At 46.7% G+C, this 22,293-nt stretch overlaps 1 protein-coding gene across 1 annotated transcript in view; it reads left to right on the forward strand.

Annotated features, from left to right (window-relative positions):
- The window catches only part of MAGT1 (magnesium transporter 1), a 57,398-nt gene extending 36,628 nt beyond the window's left edge, over positions 1-20,770 (forward strand). Inside the window, exons 5-10 of the mRNA XM_073556200.1 lie at positions 45-185; positions 13,159-13,248; positions 14,864-14,927; positions 15,566-15,640; positions 18,115-18,205; positions 20,384-20,770. Of these exons, the coding sequence (XP_073412301.1) occupies positions 45-185; positions 13,159-13,248; positions 14,864-14,927; positions 15,566-15,640; positions 18,115-18,205; positions 20,384-20,399 (477 nt within the window). The 3' untranslated portion in view covers positions 20,400-20,770. The remainder of the gene's footprint in view (positions 1-44; positions 186-13,158; positions 13,249-14,863; positions 14,928-15,565; positions 15,641-18,114; positions 18,206-20,383) is intronic.
- The last annotated feature ends 1,523 nt before the right edge of the window (positions 20,771-22,293 follow it).

Below are 22,293 nucleotides of genomic sequence, written 5' to 3' on the forward strand. Positions count from 1 at the left end.
AAGTAATGGAAACTGTTATTATGTGTTGTCTAATGTCTTTACAGATCCGAGTGATGAGGCCTCCTAATTACGCTGGCCCTTTAATGCTCGGTTTGCTCATAGCTGTGATCGGAGGATTGGTGTATTTGAGGAGAAGCAGCCTTGATTTCTTGTACAACAAAACGGGATGGTCACTGGCTGCCCTGGTAAATGAATGTTTATTTTGCAACAAACTCTTTTTACGCCATGTTTTTATATGATTTGGGGTTTTCTTAATTCACAATAAAGGAGTTAAAGAAAAATATGTGGAATTATAGGGTTCATTCACACACAGGGATGATGGTGTAGCAGATCAGAATGTGCTACCGATCTCAAAACCACAATCTTTTGAATCTGCTGCTTGTATCTGCATGTGGATTTAAAATGGCGTGGAAATGATGTTGATCTATTAAACTATTTTTGGAGCGTGACCTAAGAAATGTTATGAACTAAAATCTATTAACTGGTAAAATTCGCTGCAGTTTAAGCTCTGCAGCTCATGTGGTTACAACTGCTTTTTTACTCTTCGCCACGACAGCACCCACTGGACTGGAGGTATCGGATCCGCCCATTTGGAACAGGAAACCCTACAGGAAAGATAAAAGGGGCGGTCCGCCTTTCCTCCTCAGTTTTTTGGTTTCCTGTTCCAAATGGAGCAGGATCCTGCAGGATCTTACCTGGGCCATGCATCCGCCTGTGCGGTCTCTTCGGGAACGGCAGGGGCTGCGGTCCGGAAGCAGCGTCGGGGGAGACTCCGTTTGACGGCTCCCCCCTCGTCTGGTGGCATAGTGGTAATGGCCGGGTCCGGGGAGGGCCGCCCGGTCTTACCAGGGAGCGCGCCGGTCTGGCATCCGGGAGATTCCCCCCCCCCCCCATCCCCATCGGTGGGGGTATAGCGTGGATGGTGAGGCCATGTGCGCGCGAGCCGCGTGTGTTAATAGCGGTGGCGCGGGAGCAGGCCGGCGCCCGACGCTCCTATACCCCGGAAGTAATGGTTGAACTTCCGGGGTAAGATGGCGATGACGCGGCGCATGCGCCCTGTGACAGGGCGACTTCCGGGGCTACGATAAGGATACAGATAAAACAGCGCTGCAGCGCTGCAACATTGGAACATGTCGTCCCCCGCAGAGTCGCAGACCCCAGCAGGGGATTCAGCTGGGGGCAACTCCACCAGGGACCGCAGCGCCAGGACAGAGACTGCCCGCAGGAGCGAGGCAGCAGAAACCCGATCCAAACCGTCTCAGCCATCTGAACCGGTATTAAGCTTCACTGGGTGAGTGTGCAAAGCATATGCTCTACCTATTAAGCTAACCTCCTCTCCTCCCCCCCCCCCCCTCCCCCCTCTCTTTACCTTTGACCTCCCGTTTCAGTCAAAGAAAAAAGGAAAAACAAAACATAAAGAATGCGCATTATGTTCAGAGCCTCTCCCTGATTCCTACCCCAAAAAACTCTGCAAACAATGCATTAAAGAGACCAGGCAGGGGTCGACGATATCTTCTCAGGATATCCGAGCCATAATTAGGGAGGAAATACAAGCCATCAACCGCGCCAGCACTCCCGCAGAGTCCAGTCATAGAAAACAGGTCATTGTTAGTTCAGAGTCAGAGGAAGAACAGGAGTTAAACTCAGGCTCCGCATCCACGTCCTCATCATCATCCTCGGAGGCGGAAGGACGCGCATGTTTTCCTCTGGACAGCGTAGATAACCTGGTAAAAGCGGTTAGAAATACTATGGGGTGTGAAGAGGAAAGGGGAGCCCAGACCGCGCAGGACATTATGTTTGCGGGATTGGCAGAGAAAAAGAGGAGATCATTTCCAGTAATACCGGCAATTAAAGATCTCATCAAAAGGGAGTGGGAAAAACACGACCAGAGGGGTTTTCTCCCATCCGCTTCAAAACGGAAGTACCCGTTCACTGATGAAGATCTACTAAAATGGTCTAAAATACCAAAGGTGGACGCTGTCATATCCTCCACTTCCAAACAAACCTCGATCCCGGTCGAGGACGCAGGATTGTTAGCAGACCCATTGGACCGAAAGGCTGAATCTTCGCTCAAAAGGTCCTGGGAGTCCACCACCGGGGTATTCAAACCCGCAATAGCCAGCACATGTACTGCTAGGTCAATGCTGGTATGGCTAGATCAATTAGACCAGCAGATTGAGCAAAGAGTGTCAAGGGAGAAACTGCGTGCAGCCATCCCGTTGATAAGAGGGGCAGCTGCCTTTATGGCAGACGCTTCAGCGGACACCCTAAGACTGGCAGCAAGGTCGGCAGCCCTGGTGAATAACGCCAGACGCGCGCTTTGGATAAAAAGCTGGAAAGGGGATGCACAGTCAAAATCCAAAATTGGTGCAACCCCATGCGAGGGTGAGTTCCTCTTCGGAAAAGCCTTAGACGAAATTCTCGCCAAGGCAAAAGAAAGAAAAAAGGCCTTCAGTGATTCTCCCATTCCGTTTTATAGGAAAACCTTTAAAAGACGGCCATTCGGGAGAAGAAGACAATCGGACAGAACGAGATGGGCCACGAAAGACGAAAAGCAGAAGGGTACCATCTTCAGAGGGCCAACATATAGGAGAGAAAAAAATTAAAAGTTTAGACCCACCAGTTGGGGGCAGATTAAAATTTTTTTTTTACCAAATGGGAACAAATTACGTTAAACCCATGGATTTTGAATATAATCAAGGAAGGAATAAAGATTGAATTCCTTCGAATCCCCTATGAGTTCTTTGTTATAACTCTCCTTAATTCCTCACTTCAGCAAAAGGCTCTCGAAGACGAGATTCGAGTCCTGCTAGCTAAAAAAGTTTTAGTTGACGTCCCTGAGGAACAACAGGGTAGAGGCTTTTACTCTCCCCTGTTTTTGGTGTCTAAACCAGACGGTACATTTAGAACCATTATTAATTTAAAGAAGCTAAATTCATTTATAAAAAATTATAAGTTCAAAATGGAATCGATCAGATCCACTATAAAGCTTCTTTTCCCAAATTGCGTAATGGCAGGGATTGATTTAAAAGATGCTTATTATCATCTCCCTATACACAACAGATTCCAGAAATACCTAAGAGTCGCAGTGGAAGTCGAGGGAAGGATTCATCATTTCCAATACGCGGCAATGCCCTTCGGGCTTTCCACGGCACCAAGAATATTTACCAAGGTGATGGCAGAAGTGATGGCCTACCTTCGCCAAAAGGACACACTAATTGTACCATATCTAGACGACTTCCTAGTAATTGGGAATTCAGTCAAACAATGTACTGAACGCGTGACTGACGCAGTCTCCTCTTTTCAGAGCCTTGGCTGGATCATCAATATCCAAAAGTCCAGACTCGATCCGCAATCTCTCCAGACATTTCTAGGATTTCAACTAGATTCCTTGACCCAGAGATGTCTACTACCCCAGGTAAAAATCATCCTCACAAAACAAAAAATACAAGCAGCTATAGATAAACCACGTGTATCCTTAAGAGGAGCAATGTCACTATTAGGATCACTAAATTCTCGCAGTCCGGTGGGCCCAGTACCATGTCCGTACACTACAACACCAGATCCTCCAGGAGGATAAGCGACATAGTGGTCATTTACAGAGCAAAATAACCCTGTCACAAGAAGTCTTGACTTCCCTAGAGTGGTGGTTAGACGATGACCATTTATGTTCAGGAGTCCCATGGGTTATAGTTCCATCCTGTATTGTAACCACCGATGCCAGTCCCCAGGGCTGGGGAGCCCACATGGAGAACGGGTTTTATCAGGGAAGGTGGAGTAAAGAGGAATGTGATTACTCATCTAATTTAAAAGAACTGACTGCAGTGTTCTATGCTCTATACAACTTCCTTCCGCAGCTCCAACAGAAGCATGTAAGGATCCTGTCGGACAATACCACCACAGTGGCATATATAAACAGACAAGGAGGAACTCGATCAGAGACTCTGATGTCTTCAGCGGCAAAAATTTTAAACCTAGCAGAAAACTATTTTTTGTCCCTCTCGGCCCTTCATATAAGAGGCGAGAGCAATCAAAAGGCAGACTTCCTAAGCCGTCACACTCTACGACAAGGAGAGTGGTGCCTCAATCGGAAGGTCTTCAGGGACATAGTAGCCGCATGGGGACAACCCGAGGTGGATCTTTTCGCCACAAGGGAGAACAGGCAGATAAAAACCTTTGCCTCCCTATCTCCGTCAGATCACCCAAACATACTGGACGCCTTTCTAGTTCCATGGAATTTCAACCTAGCGTATGCGTTCCCTCCATTGATCCTCCTACCTCAAGTAATTCGGAAGATCAGAGACGACAAAGCAAGAATAATCTTAATAGCACCGTTCTGGCCAAAAAGACCGTGGTTTTCGTGGCTGCAGATTATGTCGATAACAGATCCTTGGGTCCTTCCGACTGCCAATCTACTCTCCCAAGGCCCCTTTTTCCACCCTCAAGTGCTCAGCTTGCACTTGACGGCGTGGAATTTGAGAGGCAGTTATTGAGGACAAGAGGATTCTCGGAGTCCTTAATTGCTACACTACTACAAAGTAGAAAACAGTCCACGACCCAAATTTACGCTAGAATATGGAAAAAATTTCTTCAATTCCATACAGTACCTCATACAACAGAAGTTCCGATAATCCCAATCTTGGAATTTCTGCAGAAGGGGAAAGACTTGGGCTTAGCAGTAAATACACTGAGAGTACAAATATCGGCATTAGGAGCACTATATGGCCATAATATAGCAGGCAACAAGTGGATAACTCGTTTTATTACAGCATGTGAACGAATAACTCCAATCCAGATACCCTACGTCCCTACATGGGATCTAAATCTGGTCTTAGACGCCCTAACGGTAGACTCCTTTGAGCCGATCGACACAATACCCTTCAAATACTTAGCACTTAAAATGGCCCTCTTAGTATCACTGACCTCAGCTAGAAGAGTGGGTGATATTCAGGCCTTATCAATAGATCCACCTTTTTTCCAAGAATACCAAGACAGATTGGTATTAAAACCAGACCCTGCCTACCTGCCAAAAGTGGCAACAAAATACCATAGATCTCAGGAGATACTCCTCCCAACCTTCTATAAAAATCCCTCTACTCCGGAAGAGCAGAGGTTCCATACTCTGGACGTCAAAAGAACTGTCCTAAGATATATTGAGAGGTCCAACAGTTGGAGGCAGAGCAGGGCCCTATTTGTTTCATTTCAGGGCTGTAAGAAGGGGTATGGAGTCACGAAGAGCACCATTTCCCGGTGGATCAGAGAGGCCATTCGTTTAGCCTACTCCGCAAAAAACGAAGATCCTCCAGGGAACATCAGGGCGCATTCCACCAGGGCAATGGCAACCTCTTGGGCGGAAAAGGGAGATGTTCCGATTGAAACTATATGTAAGGCGGCAGTTTGGTCATCCCCTTCTACCTTCTATAAGCACTACAGACTTGATCTTTCATCAACCTCTGACTTAAGCTTTGGCAGGACTATCCTTGGCACGGTGGTCCCACCCAGGTGATGGTCTCTGGAATCTCTCCAGTGGGTGCTGTCGTGGCGAAGAGTAAAAAGCCGGATTACTTACCGGTAATGCTCTTTTAATGAGTCCACGACAGCACCCGTTCACTTCCCCCCCTAAAGATATCAATAGTTAAAGTATTACCAAATAATGGATAAGAAAGATGTTAAAATAAGAGAACATTGCCTAATCCTTGGCGGTCCTTCTGGTACTCTGAAACGTAAAACTGAGGAGGAAAGGCAGACCGCCCCTTTTATCTTTCCTGTAGGGTTTCCTGTTCCAAATGGGCGGATCCGATACCTCCAGTCCAGTGGGTGCTGTCGTGGACTCATTAAAAGAGCATTACCGGTAAGTAATCCGGCTTTTCTCCTTCGTCTCATTGGGGGACACAGGAACTGTGGGTGTATGCTACTGCCATCTGGAGGCTGACACTAAAGTAAACAACACAAGGTTAGCTCCTCTCCCGCCGTATACACCCTTGCCCTGTTTGCGGGCGGAAACTAGTTTTTTTTGTTTTTTTTTTTCTTAGTGTCTATGGAGGCACACGTCTGGGCTTTTTTTTTTTTTTTTTTTTCTACAGACCTTCTTTGACTTTTTTTTATGAAGATTAGACAGGGGCAACGGATCCTATTGAAAGGGTCCGATTTCCCCAAACAATCAACGGGCGAGCACGTGCGAGTGGCCTTCCACGTATCCTCTCCCGCGATGTGGGACATGATGCCGGACCTAGCCCTGTCCACCCCTAGGTATTGAAACCATGGGCTGCACAGAGGCACAAGATCGTCCGAGTGGCCCCCACTGCTCCACCAACGCTAGACGGCGGTGCTGCAAGGCGGCGGACGGTCCCTCTCCTCGGCCCTGGAAGCTGGACGGAGTTAGGGGGCCTGCACTGTCCTGGATTTCCCCGCACCCCTATTTCCCTCTACCTGTCAGAGAAGACGTCCTGGATGGAGGTACAGACAGTGGGGAGGGCTCTGGAGGTAGCGCCAGTGGAGCTCTGCATGCAGTCGGGGTAGCAGAAGTCTTGGACTGCAGGGACAGCGGTGTGCTCCGGGAAAGGCGCGCTCCTCTCCCCCGTCCTTTTTTCCCATAGCGACGGGTGGAGGCGGGGGTAGTGACCCAGCGCCATCCGCGTGCTGGCAGCCTATCGACCACCGCCCCTGGCGGGCAGATGCTCAAAATTTAGCCTGCGGCTTCGGCCGGGGGTAGGCTGCGGCGGAAGTCCCGCCCTCCCCATGCGATGTCACTTCCGGCGGCCCGCCCTCCGGAGCCTGGGCGGGCACCGGATAAATTGAGCCCCCGGCTTCATGTCGGGGTAGGCCGCGACCGGGAAGAGAGGTCGGCCTGCCCCACAGCGTTAGTGAGCATGACCCGGGATCGGTGGTGCGTGCAGGGGATGCAGGACTGGGTAAGTGCGGTCTGTCTGTAGGAAGCACGCTATAGACTCTCAAGGGGTGCTCCCCCCCCCCCCCCCCCCGCAAGTCTCCAGTAGGGCAGTACAGACCTGGCAGAGACAATATGGCTGGGAAAGGGAAGGCGCACACGTTCCTCTACGCTGTAGGGCTTCGTTTCCAAAGGCGCAGAGCAGCAAATTGTGCGAAGCCTGCGACTCCGAACGCGCTCAGGAGCCCTTCCCTGTGACAGAGTCCAATGATCCAAATCCTCCGGAATGGGCTCTCACTATCGCTGTCTATGGCATCGCTTACAAAGGCGATCGAGTCTCTTCGCGCTCCAGATAGGGGCAGGGATGGTGGCTCACTTATCTGGGAAGGGTCCTCCACCTCACAAGAGCCTCCGGCCTGCAGGGGCCGCTCTCATGCCAGGCAGGTGCGAAGGAAGCGAAACCCACTTGGTATCTCCCGGCCCGTCCGGTGCCTCGGCATTCGTGAGTTCAGCATCACGCTCTCCTTCACCAGTGGTCGGGAGCGGGCAGAGTTCAGATTGTGAGTCAAACGAGCCACTGGACTTAGATACCCCGGGGTGTCGGGAAACAGTGGACAGCCTCATTGATGCTGTTAATCAGACCCTGGGGCTGGAGGATGATGTCACCCTGGCCTCAAGCCATAAGGTATCCTTTAAGCGGGCTAGGCGACCGCATAGTGTGTTTGGCACTCATCCAGAGTTTGAAGACATAGTGCAGCGTCACAGAGAACGGCCGGATAGGCGTTTCTCGGGCCAGAAGACAATAGAGGCAAGATATCCTTTTGCCCCGGAACTCCGTAAGAAATGGGCGGAATCCCCAGTGGTGGATCCACCAGTGTCACGCTTGGCCTCGAAGACCTTGTTGTGTGTACCTAGTGGCTCGTCCATTAAGGACCCCACTGATCGGCTCATAGAGTTTCGCTCGCTCAGTTTTTGAGGCGTCAGGTTCAGCTCTCTCTCCCTCGTTCGTGGCAACGTGTGTAACCAAGACCATGATGTCATGGTCAGAGTTGTTGAACAAGGCCTTGCAGGATAGACCTGCCTGCAGAGGTATCGGAGGTCGCGGGTAAGATTGCTATGGCTGGAGATTATTTAATCAATGCTTCCTTGGATGCGGCCAATTGTGCGGCACTTGCAGCCGCAAACGCAGTAGCCATTAGGAGAGCCCTATGGTTAAGAACTTGGCGAGCCGGTTCTATTTCCAAGAAGTCCTTGACTTCCCTCCCTTATCAGGAAGGCCACCTGTTCGAGGAAAAGTTGGATCAACTCATCTCTGATGCTACAGGGGAAAAAATCAGCTTCCTCCCGCAGCAAAAGATTAAACAGCCGTTTCGCCAGGCTCCGGCATGTTTTCGGGCCTTTCGCAACCCCGGGTGGACCGCAGCAGCCAGCTCGGCCACACCAAGTCGCTCCAACCAGGATAGGGAGCGACAGGTATCATATAGAGCCATGCCAATGGGGAGGATGTGCGCTCGCCAGCCCAGGTCAAGGGGAACCAGGGCCCAGAGATCCTCAGCTAAATGACTCGGAGCACTTTTTAGGCGACATCAGCAGGGTAGGTGGCCGCCTGCTCTTTTTTTTTCGCCATGTCTGGGTCAAGGTAGCGCACAACGCATGGGTGGCGGAAGTGGTGTCTTTGGGGTACAAGAGAGAGTTTATCAGGTACCCCCCAAGATGGTTTTTTCTGTCCCGACTTCCCAAAGTCGAGCCCCGGGCAAAGGCGTTGCTAGGGGCCATCAATTCACTCCAATACAACGGAGTCATTGTTCCCGTACCAGAGCACGAGAAGGCTCAGGGGTTTTATTCCAATCTGTTCGCAGTCCCCAAAAAGGACGGGACAGTCAGGCTGGTTTTGGATCTAAAGCTCCTGAACAGGTTCATCAGGATCAAACATTTCAGAATGGAATCTCTCAGTTCAGTTATATCTGCCATGGGGCAGGGAGAGTACTTGGCCTCTGTCGACATCCAGGATGCCTTCCTGCATGTCCCCATTTTTCCTCAGCATCAAAGGTTTCTACGGTTCGCCATCTATGGCCAACATTTCCAGTTTGCAGCACTGCCCTTCGGGCTAGCCACTACCCCCAGAGTGTTCACGAAGGTAATGGCAGTCGTGATGGCCATCTTACACACTCGGGGCATAGTCATCTTGCCATACTTAGACGACCTCCTGGTGAAAGGTCCCTCGTTTCGGGCATGCGAGGAGAATGTCAGCATTACGCTGGATACCCTCTCCCGCTTAGGGTGGTTGGTCACAGGAAGAAATCATCCCTTGTCCCAGCCCAGAGGATTTCCTTCCTAGGGATGATCTTCGACACCTCCCGAGGGTTGGTAATTCTCCCTCAAGACAAAGCCCTAGTGCTCCGGCAAGGGGTCCAGAGGCTTCAGCTGCCAGTCCCTCACACCATTCGTTTTGGGATGAGGGTACTAGGGAAGATGGTGGCAGCAATGGAAGCGATTCCGTTTGCCCAATTTCATCTTCGCCCCTTGCAGCACGGCCTCTTGTCATCTTGGGACAAGAACCCGTTCACGCTCGATCAGCAGTGCCGGCTGTCCTCTCAGGTCAAGCAGTCACTAGAGTGGTGGACGAACAGGTCCTCCCTTCAGGGAAAACCGATTCCCTCGGATCACTGGCTAGTGATCACAACCGACGCCAGCCTCCTCGGCTGGGGAGCAGTTTTTCGCCACCACACGACTCTAGTCACAACAGGAGGCATGCCTCCCGATCAATTTGTTGGAAATATGAGCGGTCCGGTGGGCGCTGCAGCATTTTCAGCACTTCCTAGCAGGACGTCCCATTCGAATTCAGTCAGACAACGCCGCGGCAGCTGCTTATGTAAATCTTCAAGGGGGCACGCGCAGCAGGGCTATCATGCGCGAGGTGGCACACGTGCTTCTCTAGGCCGAGAGGAACCAGTCGGTATTATCAGCAGTCCACATCCCAGGCGTGGAAAATTAGGCAGCAGACTTCCTCAGACGGCAGGAGGTCACAGCTGGGGAATGGTCTCTGCACCCCGAGGTCTTCCAGGAAATTTGCCAACGGTGGGGAACACTGGATGTGGACCTGATGGCATCTAGAGTGAACTCCAAGGTGGCCGTGATCGTCGCTTGGTCCGGTCGCCGTGGATGCGTTGGTTCTACCATGGAACCAGTTTTGCCTTCCATACTTGTTTTCCCCCGCTGCCACTACTTCCGAGGGGTGTCAAAAAGATCAAAACAGAAGAGGTTCCAGCAATTCTGCTGGCCCCAGACTGCTCACCGACGTCCCATGGTGACTGCCAGAGCGCCCAGATCTACTGTCCCAGGGACCGATCTTCCACCCGAACTCAGGGGCCCCGTGTTTGACGGCATGGCCGTTGAATCTTGGATTCTAACTCAAGCAGGGTTTGGGCGCGAGGTGGTCGATACAATGGTTAACACCCGGAAGGCTTCCTCGGCGAGAATTTACCATCACACCTGGAAGGTCTTCTTCGCTTGGTGTCGAGAGCATGGGCTTTCTCCCCTGACATTCTCTATTCCCAACATCTTGGCTTTTCTCCAGTCAGGCCTAGACTCAGGTCTGGCCCCGAGCTCCCTTAGGAGACAGATATCGGCGTTGTCCGTCCTTTTCCAGCGAAAAATTGCTACCAATATGCAGGTGAAGACTTTTATCCTGGGAGTCGCTCATTTGGTACCACCCTATAAGGCACCGATGGACGCCTGGGACCTTAACCTGGTCCTGAGTGTCCTGCAGGAAGCTCCTTTTGAGCTGCTACAGGATATTTTTGTTCCTTTCCTGGAAGGTGGTATTTTTGGTAGCCATTACCTCTGTTAGGCGAGACTCTGAGTTGGCCACTCTGTCTTGCCGAGCACCATTTCTCACCTTCTAGAAGGATAAAGTGGTGCTTAGACCAGCTCCCCCCTTTCTGCCGAAGGTTGTGTCCTCATTCCACATTAATGAGGATATTGTCTTGCCTTCGTTCTGTCCTGCACCGGTACATTGCGTGGAAAAAGCTCTTCACACGTTAGACCTGGTGAGAGCACTCAGGAGGTACGTGTCGCGGACGGCACCTTTTCGCCAGACGGACACGCTGTTCATGATGCCTGAAGGGCGCAGGAAGGGACTCGCAGCCTCAAAATCGACCATAGCCAGATGGATCAGTTTAACTATTCAGGAGGCCTATCGCATCAGGAGTGCGCCGGTTCCATCAGGGATCAAGGCACACTCTACTCGGGCAGTTGGAGCCTTTTGGGCTCTTCGGCATCAGGCTTCGGCGGAGCAGGTGTGCAAAGCAGCAACCTGGTCTAGCCTGCACACGTTTACTAAACATTACAATGTCCATACTCAGGCTTCGGCAGATGCGAACCTGGGTAGAAGGTTTCTCCAAGCAGCAGTGGCGCACCTTTTAAGCCAGAGGTGCATGTAGCTTGAATCGGTGCGTCATTCTCCCACCCAGGGACTGCTTTAGGACGTCCCACAGTTCCTGTGTCCCAAAATGAGACGAAGGAGAAACATGGATTTTTGTGATAACTCATCGTAAAATCCTTTTCTCCTAGACGCTCATTGGGGGACACAGCACCCACCCTATTAGCCAGTTGGCTCTTGTTTTAATTAATGTGCAGTTTTTTTTTTTTTTGTGGGTGTCAGGGTGGTTCTTTTCCAGACTTATTTTTTTTTTTGCATTAAGGCTGATTGTCGTTGTTCTCCTACTGCTTTTACACTAAACTAGTTTCCGCCCGCAAGCAGGGCGAGGGTGTATACGGCGGGGGAGGAGCTAACCTTGTGTTTACTTAGTGTCAGCCTCCAGATGGCGGTAGCATACACCCACAGTTCCTGTGCCCCCCAATGAGCGTCTCGAAGAAAAGGATTTTACGGTGAGTTATCACAAATATCCTTTTGGTTTTTGTTTTTTTTTGGTTTTTTTTGCAGTGATGTCTCAGTGGTCACATGAATAATTTACATGACAAGTGATTATCTGCAGCGGTCACATGAATGATGCATGTGACATTATCCCTGCTGTAGGTGTAGTACAATGCCACAGATAATTTCTACAATAGTTCAGAAACCGGATGGTATAGTGCTCCGTGCAGTGTCGTGGGCACCACATAGTGCTCCGTGCAGTGTCGTGGGCACCACATAGTGCTCCGTGCAGTGTCGTGGGCACCACATAGTGCTCCAAACATAAAAAAAAAATACTCATTCCGAATTCCATTCCGCGGGAAAATCGCATTTTAAATTCCCGCGATTTTCCCGCAGGAAAACTAGCATTTGGCAAGCGTAATTAGCTTGCAGAATGCTAGCGTTTTCCAAGCGATCTGTAGCATCGCTTGGAGAACTGATTGACAGGTTGGTCACGCTCGTCAAACATAGTTTGACGAGCGTGACAAACTTTTTACTATTGAAGCTGCCTATGCGGCATCAATGGTAAAAGATAGGATGTAAAAAATAATAAAAAAAAATATTATTTTCGAATTCCGGCGTCCCGCGCAGCCTTCCTGCCTCTCTCCACGCTCCCGGTCATACTTTTGCGAGCGATGACATCTGTTCTCGCGGGATCGCGACGTCTCGCGTTCATTCGCGATGACCGCAAGAACGGACGTCATCGCGGTCATTCTCGCAAAGGTGTACTGGGACCGGGAGCGTGGAGAGGCGGGAAGGCTGCGCGGGACGCCGGAAGGTGAGAATAACAATATTTTTTATTTTAAATTCTATTTTTTGCAGGGATATGGTACCCAAAGCCCGGAGGACAGTCTCCTCTCCTGCGGGCCGTGGGTACCATCCGCAAATGTTCTGCTTACTTTTCGCATGGTGTGCACAGCCACATGCGGAAAGTAAGCAGAACAATGCATTCCTATGGGTGCGGGATCGCCGGGATTCCGCTAAATTAATGAGCATGCTGCGTTTTTTACCGTGAAGCGTTTCCGCCGCTGTAAAAACCGCAGCATTAGAACAGCATTGCGGAATCCCATAGGATGCTTAGTTTTCGTGGCAAAATCACGCGGAAAAAATCGCCATGTGTGAACATAGCCTAAGAGGGATTTTGACACTGTTGCAAGGTTTGTTTGTTTGTTTTATTTTTCTTGTTTCTTATTTTATAACATTTTCTTGCTTTTATACTATCGTCCTCGCAAGCTGAAATCTCAACACTCCCGGTTTATTAAATTCACTCATGGGGGATGTTGAATAAGCTGCTTTTAAATAGCTTAACTTTTTACTTGACATTCCTCTCTTCTAATGCTCTTCCTTCATGTCTCAGTGTTTTGTGCTAGCAATGACATCTGGACAAATGTGGAATCACATCCGTGGACCCCCATATGCTCACAAGAACCCCCATACCGGTCAAGTGGTAAATTATTTTTTTCTTATCCCTTATTTTTAGAGGATTGATCCTTTTCTTCAGGCTAGCAAAGCCAAGAAAACAGTGGCTAAAGATGCACTAATTAATAATGGGTTGACAAACTGAAGACTCCTCTGTGGCCATTAAGGAGACCCCCGAGCTCACAATAAATGCATTATGCTTGGTTAAAATTCCTCCTTTTTGGCATGGTTCCTCTGATTTTCCAGACGTCTTAATTCTCAATGGATGCCAACTTCTCAAACTCCTCTTTGCACAGACAATCCACCATACTGTTCTCTTCTGGTCCATTCAGGAGCTGGATGGTATCTCAGGAAAAATGTTGGAAGGGTGAACCGAGAAGACTTAGATTAGTAAGGTGATGTGATAAATTTGTCTAAAATGGCTTGACTTTTGGGCATGTTTATAGTTGTGTAGGGATGAAAAAGAATTGTCTGCTTTCATTCAGAAACTGTATCACCACTGACTATTGGGCAACTCAGAACCATGGAAGTGACTAGAGCTAAGCTTCAATATCAGTCTCACAACCTGTGATCAGCGGTTGCTCTGTTTCTGGAAAAAATATATACAGGTTTTTCTAATCCTAGACTACCACTTTACAGCTTTTATTGTCTGAAGTTATTAAATCCAGAGAAGTGGCGCAGAACTACGGAATTATTTGAGACTGGAGTGGGAGGTTGGGATTATGGAAAATGTTGGCGCTATATGGAGAACACCGGTATGGTGGTATAGGAAGATGGGGAAGGAGATTTGATAACGTTTCATTATGATGTAGATGGGCAACCACTGCAATGACTGGCAAAAGGTGGAAGCATCTGTGTAGTGGCTGGACAGAAATGAACTAAACTGTGCATCCAGGATAGATTGGAAAGAGTTTAGTAGGAGGAAGTTCAATTTTAGTAGTGTCTCAGGAATTAAAGGGTATTTGTCATGTTCCCAAACGCTGTTAATCTGCAGGTTAATATCGTTCTAAAGCCATGCGGATGCCGCACTGAATAAGTGGCTCTGGAGGAAATTAACTTTATTTGTCCCGGCAGTCTCTGGCTTTCGGTCATAGAGGCACAGCCGGTGTTCTTCTATCACTGCTCAGTGGATAGAGTAGCAGCTGTAACTGTGCCCCAACACTGACAGGCTGGTCACCAGTGTATCCATACAGAGCCAGTTGTCAGTCAGTGCCATGCGTGGTTACAGCCGCCGCTCACTATGGACTAAGCATTGACTAAGTCTATGACTGAAAGCCGGAGACTGCTGGGAGGAAGAAAACGCATTTCTCTCCAACAGCGGGGCTTTCAGTGTGGTGGTCGCACAGCTTCAGAACACAAATATCCTGCAGATTAACCCTATATCTGCAGGTTAATAGCAATTTTTTTTTTTTTTTACATGTTTGGTTCCCTTTTAAGATAATAGCCATAGTGTCAGAAGTTTACATTTTTCATAGTAAGAAAAATGCAGATTCTGGAGAGCGTTACTAATTGTAGAGAATGAGAATACATTATTTGCATCGTAGCTGACCCTACTGAATGGTAATATCAGACCTTTTTATACTACCTCCTACTATATCTATGCTAAACACTATTAATTTTTTTTTTTCTCATGTTTCTTGCAGAATTATATACACGGAAGCAGCCAAGCTCAGTTTGTGGCAGAAACTCACATCGTTCTCCTGTTCAGTATCCTTTGTTTGGGTTAACCCCTTCCTGACATGAGGCGTACATTTGTGTCATACGTTGGGTGCGGGTGGGTGGCGGTGTAACCAGTGAGAGGTCACTGTCAGTCTGTGACAGCATCATTTAAAGGGAAACTAGAAAAAAATTCAATTAACAGTTTTTGATATTTCTCTGAAACCAAAGAAAGCTTTATTAAAACCGAGGCTAAGTAGCATGAATTACTATTATTCAGAGGAGTTTAGAAAAACATTTTGCAGGACCTGGGTCAAGCAGGTACGTCGTTAGTCTGTGGTCACTGGGCCCGGAGTCCTAGGACCTCTTACCTGCTGGGATCCCCGGCATCTCTTCTGATAAGTAGGCCTGACTTGCGTGCGTCAAACCACAATGGTTATGTCATGGCCGACCTACTAATCAGAAGCGGTGCTGGGGATCACATCAGGTAGCAGGTTACAGGGCTGCCGCTGTGGCTGCTGGACCAGGCTCCTGTGAGTCTTTCTCTCAACTCGATTGAATTACCATGGTGTTTTTGCTATGCTTCCAGTAAGTTGCAAGGAGTATAGTAGACAAACAAGCTAATATTACACTAGATCATATAAGGCCTAGTGTGAATATGCTTCTTTTCCCTTACATCTGACTTTTAGATGGTGGAGTAACTTTGGGAATGGTCCTTCTACATGAAGCTGCTACTTCTGAAATGGATGTAGGAAAACGAAAGAGTGAGTAATCTAAAAGTGAAATCTCAAGTAGAACTACAGTAAAAAGCCTTCTATTAGGGGCCACATGAGTTTGTTACTTGGGGCCACATACTCCCTTCAGATTTGTCAGGTGCAGTGTTATTAGGGGAATCTTGCATGCATGAGTTCAGATTAATCTACATCAATGTCAGAACTGGACTGAATAATAGCAAATTGAGTTTGTGAGAATGTTGATGGACAAGGGCTGCGTTCACACAGGATCTCCTAGACCATTCTGTGCCTGGCAGTGACTGTACGGACACATGCTGTTCGGCATCAGTAGTGCAGCTACAGGCATTGGCCTGTTATTTCTACTGATTTGTATCTCTGCGCACACAGATTGGAAAATGATGACTTGTTTTAGTCATGTGACTTTACATATAGTACTTGTGGCTATTTCTTGTACAGGACAAGATTTATATAAAAGGGATACTGTCGCCAGGTTTTTGCCGCTTAATCTTAGAGCAGCATAATGTAGAGCCAGAGTTCCTGATTACAGCAATGTATCACTAACTAGGCTGCTTGTTGTAGTTTTGATAATCACCTGGTGATAAAACATGAATTTTAATACTGTAGAACTATTAGACCTGCTGCCATGTAGTCCTCCATATTCATGAGTGCTGTATAACCCCAGCCACACCACTGATAGGCAGCTTTCTGCCTATGAACAGTTGGCTGCTTTCCATGTACACTGTTCATAGGCACCAATCAGTGGTGTAGGCGGGGTTATACAGCGCTCTGCATTACAGAACTGGAAGATTTGCAGCAGAGAATTTTCTAAAACCTGCAACAAGAACAAGCAGCTTTTTAAGAGATACATTGCTGAATCTGGGTCCTACATCATGCTGTTCTCAGATTTGGTAGCAAAAACCTAGTGACAAATTACCTTTAAGGTGCAGCGCGAGCTGTCGGTCAGTGCCATGGTTTGCTTCCATCCATTACTTGGTGTAATAAGCAGTGACCAAAGCCGCACCTCTATCACTGAATCTCACTGGTTCCATGGAGGAATTGTCATTTTAACGCTATCTATCTGCAAATTGACCGGATATCTGCATTTGGGGACATGACTGGTTCCTTTTAAAGATTAACCAAAACTTGACCGCACTCAATATCATGACTACAAGAAGTGATTGTACATTAGTTACCTAACAGTGTAACAAGAAATGTCATCATACCAGAAACACCATTTTCTGGTATGATAGGACAATAGCAGAGTAAATGCCATCGTAAATAAGGACAACAGGAGGGCAACTCCAAGATAATGGAAACCTATTTTTAGGATAAGGATGAATGGACATGGTGAAGCCAAGGCACAGAGGTAATAAATTGTGGCAGGAGTCAGATGACAAAAGCAGGACAGTAAAATGTCTATAATGCGTCAATAAGTCCAAGTGTAATATTCTCCCAGGAAATATGGGGAGAACATCCAGTGTACTGTGGTCCTCATGCCTGTATCCAGCTTAAAAAGACCAGGACTATCAAAAATATATAAAGTGCCGTGAATAGTGCTGCCAAGAGGTGCTTGCCTATGTGGGATACTTGGTGCTCTATGCCGTGGCCCCGACACGCATTTCATGTGGTGGGCTTCCTGGACGGAAGGGAGGGGGGGCTGTGTGGACTAAGCTACATCAGATTGTCTTATATTGGGACCTACCCAGGTGTATCATATGGACGCTGTAATCATGGCGGATGCACGGCCGCTATCGTGTCACTTCTAACCATCCAGGAAGCAGATGTTCCCTTGTTCCTAGAACCATCACATTCACCCCCTTCTCCATTTGCCCACAAATAGACCTCTTTAATAAATTAGTGTTGTAAGACTTTAGAGTACTCCTCAAGAACAAAAAGAGGGACAACCTTACAAGGGCACAACGTAATGCACTGAGAGAACTCGGGTCCATGCGTTATGCAGTCTCATTTACCCAGCAGACAAGGAGGGGGGGGGATGTGGTCATCTGGCCATCGGTTATGTATGAAAGGGAGACGCATCGTCAGTTGAGGGATCGTGAGGCGTACACTTTACTGTCAAACAATCAGTGGAAGAATTCTCGGGCATTTTTATTATACTAATATATTAGAATTGTTTTTTTACATTATTTTGGTGCGTTGAAGTCCATCTTGTCTGTAGGTTTATATTACCGTAGTTACCTAACAGTAAGATTGTGATGACATTTGGCAATTGCCAAAAAGAAAAGTATTTGGGGGAAAATCAATACAGCCATTCCATTACTTTCAGTATTCTCATGGTGACTGACTCCTTTTTAAATGGCTTAATAGATTGTGATAGAAAATCCTACCAAGTGACCAATCTCTGTAAAGAACTATATTTTTGTTTTTTACTTTATCAAGGTTTTTGTCTACTGTTTTACTTGCAATTTACTAATTTATGGTTTGGGGAGAAGGTATAGAAAGTTTCATTCTGCCATATAGTAATGTGAACCATCTTCTTTTCATAGTGATGTGTGTGGCAGGCTTGGGGCTGGTGGTGCTATTCTTCAGCTGGCTGCTTTCTGTCTTCAGATCCAAGTACCATGGATACCCATACAGGTAAATTGTTACATTTTATCAATTGTAATTTTTTTTTTTATTTTATTTTTTTTAATCATAATTTTTTGTTTTCTTGAGTCGGTGATAAACATCTCAATCTTTTTCCTCAATATATTTGCGTACAGTGCCTTTACCTATTCTTTTGGCATAAAATGTTAGGTTGAACAATAAGAAATGTTCACTAGTTCCCTGCTTCTGGCCCAATGGATATTGATCAAGTGTGCACTAATGAAGTCATAGCAGAGACAGTCGGATGTCATTCTATGGCGCAGCTCCGAGAGTTTATTTAACTTGAACATAGATTTCTAGATCCCCTGTAAGGGGGCTCGGTTAGCTCTAAAATGGGAGTGATCAGATGTATTAAATTGGTTAGTGGGTTGGGCAGTGAGCTAGTCCATGGGTCGATCCATGAGGTCATCAGAGTGGGCATCGTGGGCGGATCCATGAGGTCATCAGGGTGGGTGTCATCTTGGATAACAGCAAATGGAGCACATGGTGTGTGGTAAAACAGAAAATGGCAGCAATATTTAGTGTCACACTTTGATCTGTAAAAGCTCATGTAAGGTGAAATAATACACTTTATGGGTAGTTCCTCTCAATCTCTTATGTCTTAAGATCAAATACTTAATTAACCTCAAGGCACTCCTCAACAGTACTAATAGTCTAACTTTTTCTATTTCCCTGTTCACCTTTTGTTCTCTTTCTATTGAACATACTGCCTTTTAATATAATTGCAAATAATTGTGGACCTGTCACTCACCCGAAAGAATTGAGTTAAAATCCCTGAGCTCCCATGATTCTGTCATTGTTTTAAGTTTTGCACTGCGTTACTCCAGTGCAATGATATTCAAATTTGACACTTTTTTGAAGTATGTGGAATCTTTGCTTGTAGTGCAACTGGACTTCTCTTCAGCATATTCACTAGGGGTGTGCATTTTCTTTCTTGTCTGGGCTGTGATTGGCCGCATATGGGACGGTGAAAGTGCACACCCCCAGAAAAGATTCTGAGGAAACGCTTAGTTTACCTGAAAGCAAAGATGTCACATACTGTACCTCAAAGAAAGAAAAAAAAAAAAGTGAATTACTTGCGAGAATTGGGAGAACACAGGGATTTTTTTTTTTTTTTTTTACTAGTTATCTTACTCAGAATTTTTGAGGTGAGTGACAGGTTCTACTTAAGCCCTTCACGCAGTTTTTTTTTTTTCCTCACCTTCTTCCAAGAGCAATAACTTATAATTTGATATTTTGTTTGCACATTTCTGAACACAATGATATATTTTCATATATCTTTTAAAACTTTTTTATTTTTAACCTTTCACTGTGTTTAATAGTCAACCTAGGCGACTTGAAGCTGTGCTCATCCAATCACTGCAATCATCCAGTCACTTGTACTTTACATAACAGTGCATCACCTATGAACCACGGGCCGGCGATCACAGGGAAATGGTAATGGGAGGCATGGGGTCATCAGCAGACCCCCTGCTACCATGACAACCCATCTGTGCACTGCGATCCACGTCTTGGGAGTACTGATAAGAGCTTAGATTGACTTTCCTCCTTGTTGGCGCATGTTAAATCCCGCTGTGAGAGATTGAAGGCACATGACTGTTTAAATCAGCCATCATGTCTGGGAAAGATGCGTCTGGAACACGACATATGACTTAAATGTACGTCATATGTCGTGAAGGGATTTAAAAAGGCTTTCTGATTTTTGAAAATCGATGTTTCCATGCTTCAGTTTATGTGTGTGTGTGTGTTAATTACAAACTGCTTTACTCGCCATCCCTGGCTCCAGTACAGAGTCTCCACTGCTGCCTGTTATTGCCTGCAGCGGCATGTTGACAGCACTGCAAACTGTGAGCTCAGCGGTTGACGGCACGAGCCTTTCGGGGCAGAGATTGTCTGCAGTGCTGTTGGTACGACGTCTGCACTGCAGACAACAAGACACTGGGAGCAACTCTTTGGACTTGTATGACAGTGGCTTTCAGCTTATGTCTGTACATAGTTCAGGAACTTGCAGAAAGCATGTCTGTGGGGAAGCTAGTTGCAATATATGTTCACACAAGGATAAGGCTTCCCTATCACACGACAGAAGAGGTAGACATACAATTTGCCACATAGCATCTCTGTTGTGGTTACACACAAACTCATGGTTTGTTTGTCTTTTTTTCTTTTTAGCTTTCTAATGTCATAGACATAGTTCCATCATATTGAAGATGTTGGTAAGACACAGGAAAGGTTCATACTACTTCTAGAGACTCCTGCCCATGAGGATTCTATACGTTGGATTGTGCATCTAAGATATGAGAACTTGTTATAAATGAGATTTTGGTTTAAGACTTTTGGTAACCGTGAACCAAAGACCTGATGCAGTGCCTTAGTCAAATGCCGTGAAACCCTATTCAAGGTACAGAAGACCCCCTCCCTGTTGTAAATGCAGAGCATAAGAAATAAATTGAGTTTCATCTTGTGTTTTGCCAAGATTCAAAACTAAAGCTCTCTCCTGAAGCTCGCTACAAGGAGATTTCCTTATTTTTCCCTCATAATAAAATGAACTTTCCTATTTTTAGTGATCTTTTCTTACTATGATTATTGACTTTGTGCGGGGTGGAGGGGGCTACCTACGGTAACTATTTAGTTAAAATAAAAATAGAGTGGATTCACTTTAGAAGCACAAGCTATGAATGAGGTGAGGTCTGGGGTTATGCTGACTGATAAATGCTGGTGCTGGAGAAAGGTGTATGGGTCCTCCTGCTCGTCACCTACCATGGCGTTTACTAGATGGTGATGCCGTTAACCAGCTGATCTTATGTAAAGGAATGAAAAAGGGTCAACTCTCATCAGAAGATACCTTCAAAAATATGAGACGATGCCAATGTCTTGTATGACGATCATTTATGCAAAATACCCAGTAAATGTATCACCTAATGAAATTCCAACTCTCCGGTAATACATGGCTTTGAGCTGTCAATGTACACTTCTACTTATTCCATACCATCTTTTATCAGTCCGGTTGTACCTAAGGCTTTTCTGTTATGCATTATATCATTATATTGTGAGATCAATTAGCAGTGGGATACGGGTAGAAGATCAGACTATTGAATTGCTGGATGAATGGGGCATCTTTGTCGCCTTTCTGAGATTTATGTGAATATTGGGTGTATTTATTGCACAGTGCATTGAATGTAGTTTAATGATAAAGGGAACCTGTCAATAGTCTTTCCGCAAAAAAACTAAAAGTGATGGAGAAAAATTCCAGCATCCTGGATCTTTGTAAAATCACTGAAAAATTGAAAAAGTCTAGAGGTCACAGGTTCAGTAGCCGGGAATTAAAGACAAACTTGTTTCAGATGGTTTGCAAACAATTGATAGAGTAGTCTGAGATGCATTGGCCTGTAATTCCTGGTTACCAAAACTGTGACCTAACTTTTTCAATAGTGAATTTATGAAGATTCTGGACGCTGTAAGTTTTCTCCATCACTTCTTCATGTGGCACCGCATGTTTCTTCTGCACGGATCCTTCACATGTGGTGAATGGATCGCTTCTACCTATTTCTCCAAATAAACTAAAAGCACCAGCTCTAAACCCTTCTACACATCATTCCAGCAATCTGTGTGTAAGCAGATCCATGAAAATACCTTTTATCACATTCCTCGATGTGATCTTTTTATATAGGTGTCTCTGGTCTGTCCTCGGCACCTCCTCTCTCCCCGCAATCGCCGTCCCACCGGTTCTTGATGGCTGTGGATGGCGTTTCTTACGTGATCCAACTAGCGCTGCAGATCTTGAGCTTGTGCATTGGAGCATATACCTGAGCAGGCTTGCTTTATCTTGAGGGAGCTGCTGACCCAGAAGTGAGGCAGACGCTGGCACAGGCTTGAGATTTGCATCACTGAGTGTATGATGTCCATCAAGACAGTAGGGCTGGCGATTATGGGAAGAGAGGAGGTGCCAAGCACAGCCCAGGGACACCCTTCAGTCTGAACCATGCTGATTTGTAAATGGTGTGGGAGTATAAGATATTTTTGATGAAGGAGCCAGGAGGCTTATACACTGACTGCTGGCGTGATGATTTGGATGGCTAAGG

This window comes from Dendrobates tinctorius, unplaced genomic scaffold, assembly GCF_039654945.1.
Source record: "Dendrobates tinctorius isolate UK_male_01 unplaced genomic scaffold, ASM3965494v1 ptg000231l, whole genome shotgun sequence".
Classification (NCBI taxonomy): Eukaryota; Metazoa; Chordata; class Amphibia; order Anura; family Dendrobatidae; genus Dendrobates; species Dendrobates tinctorius.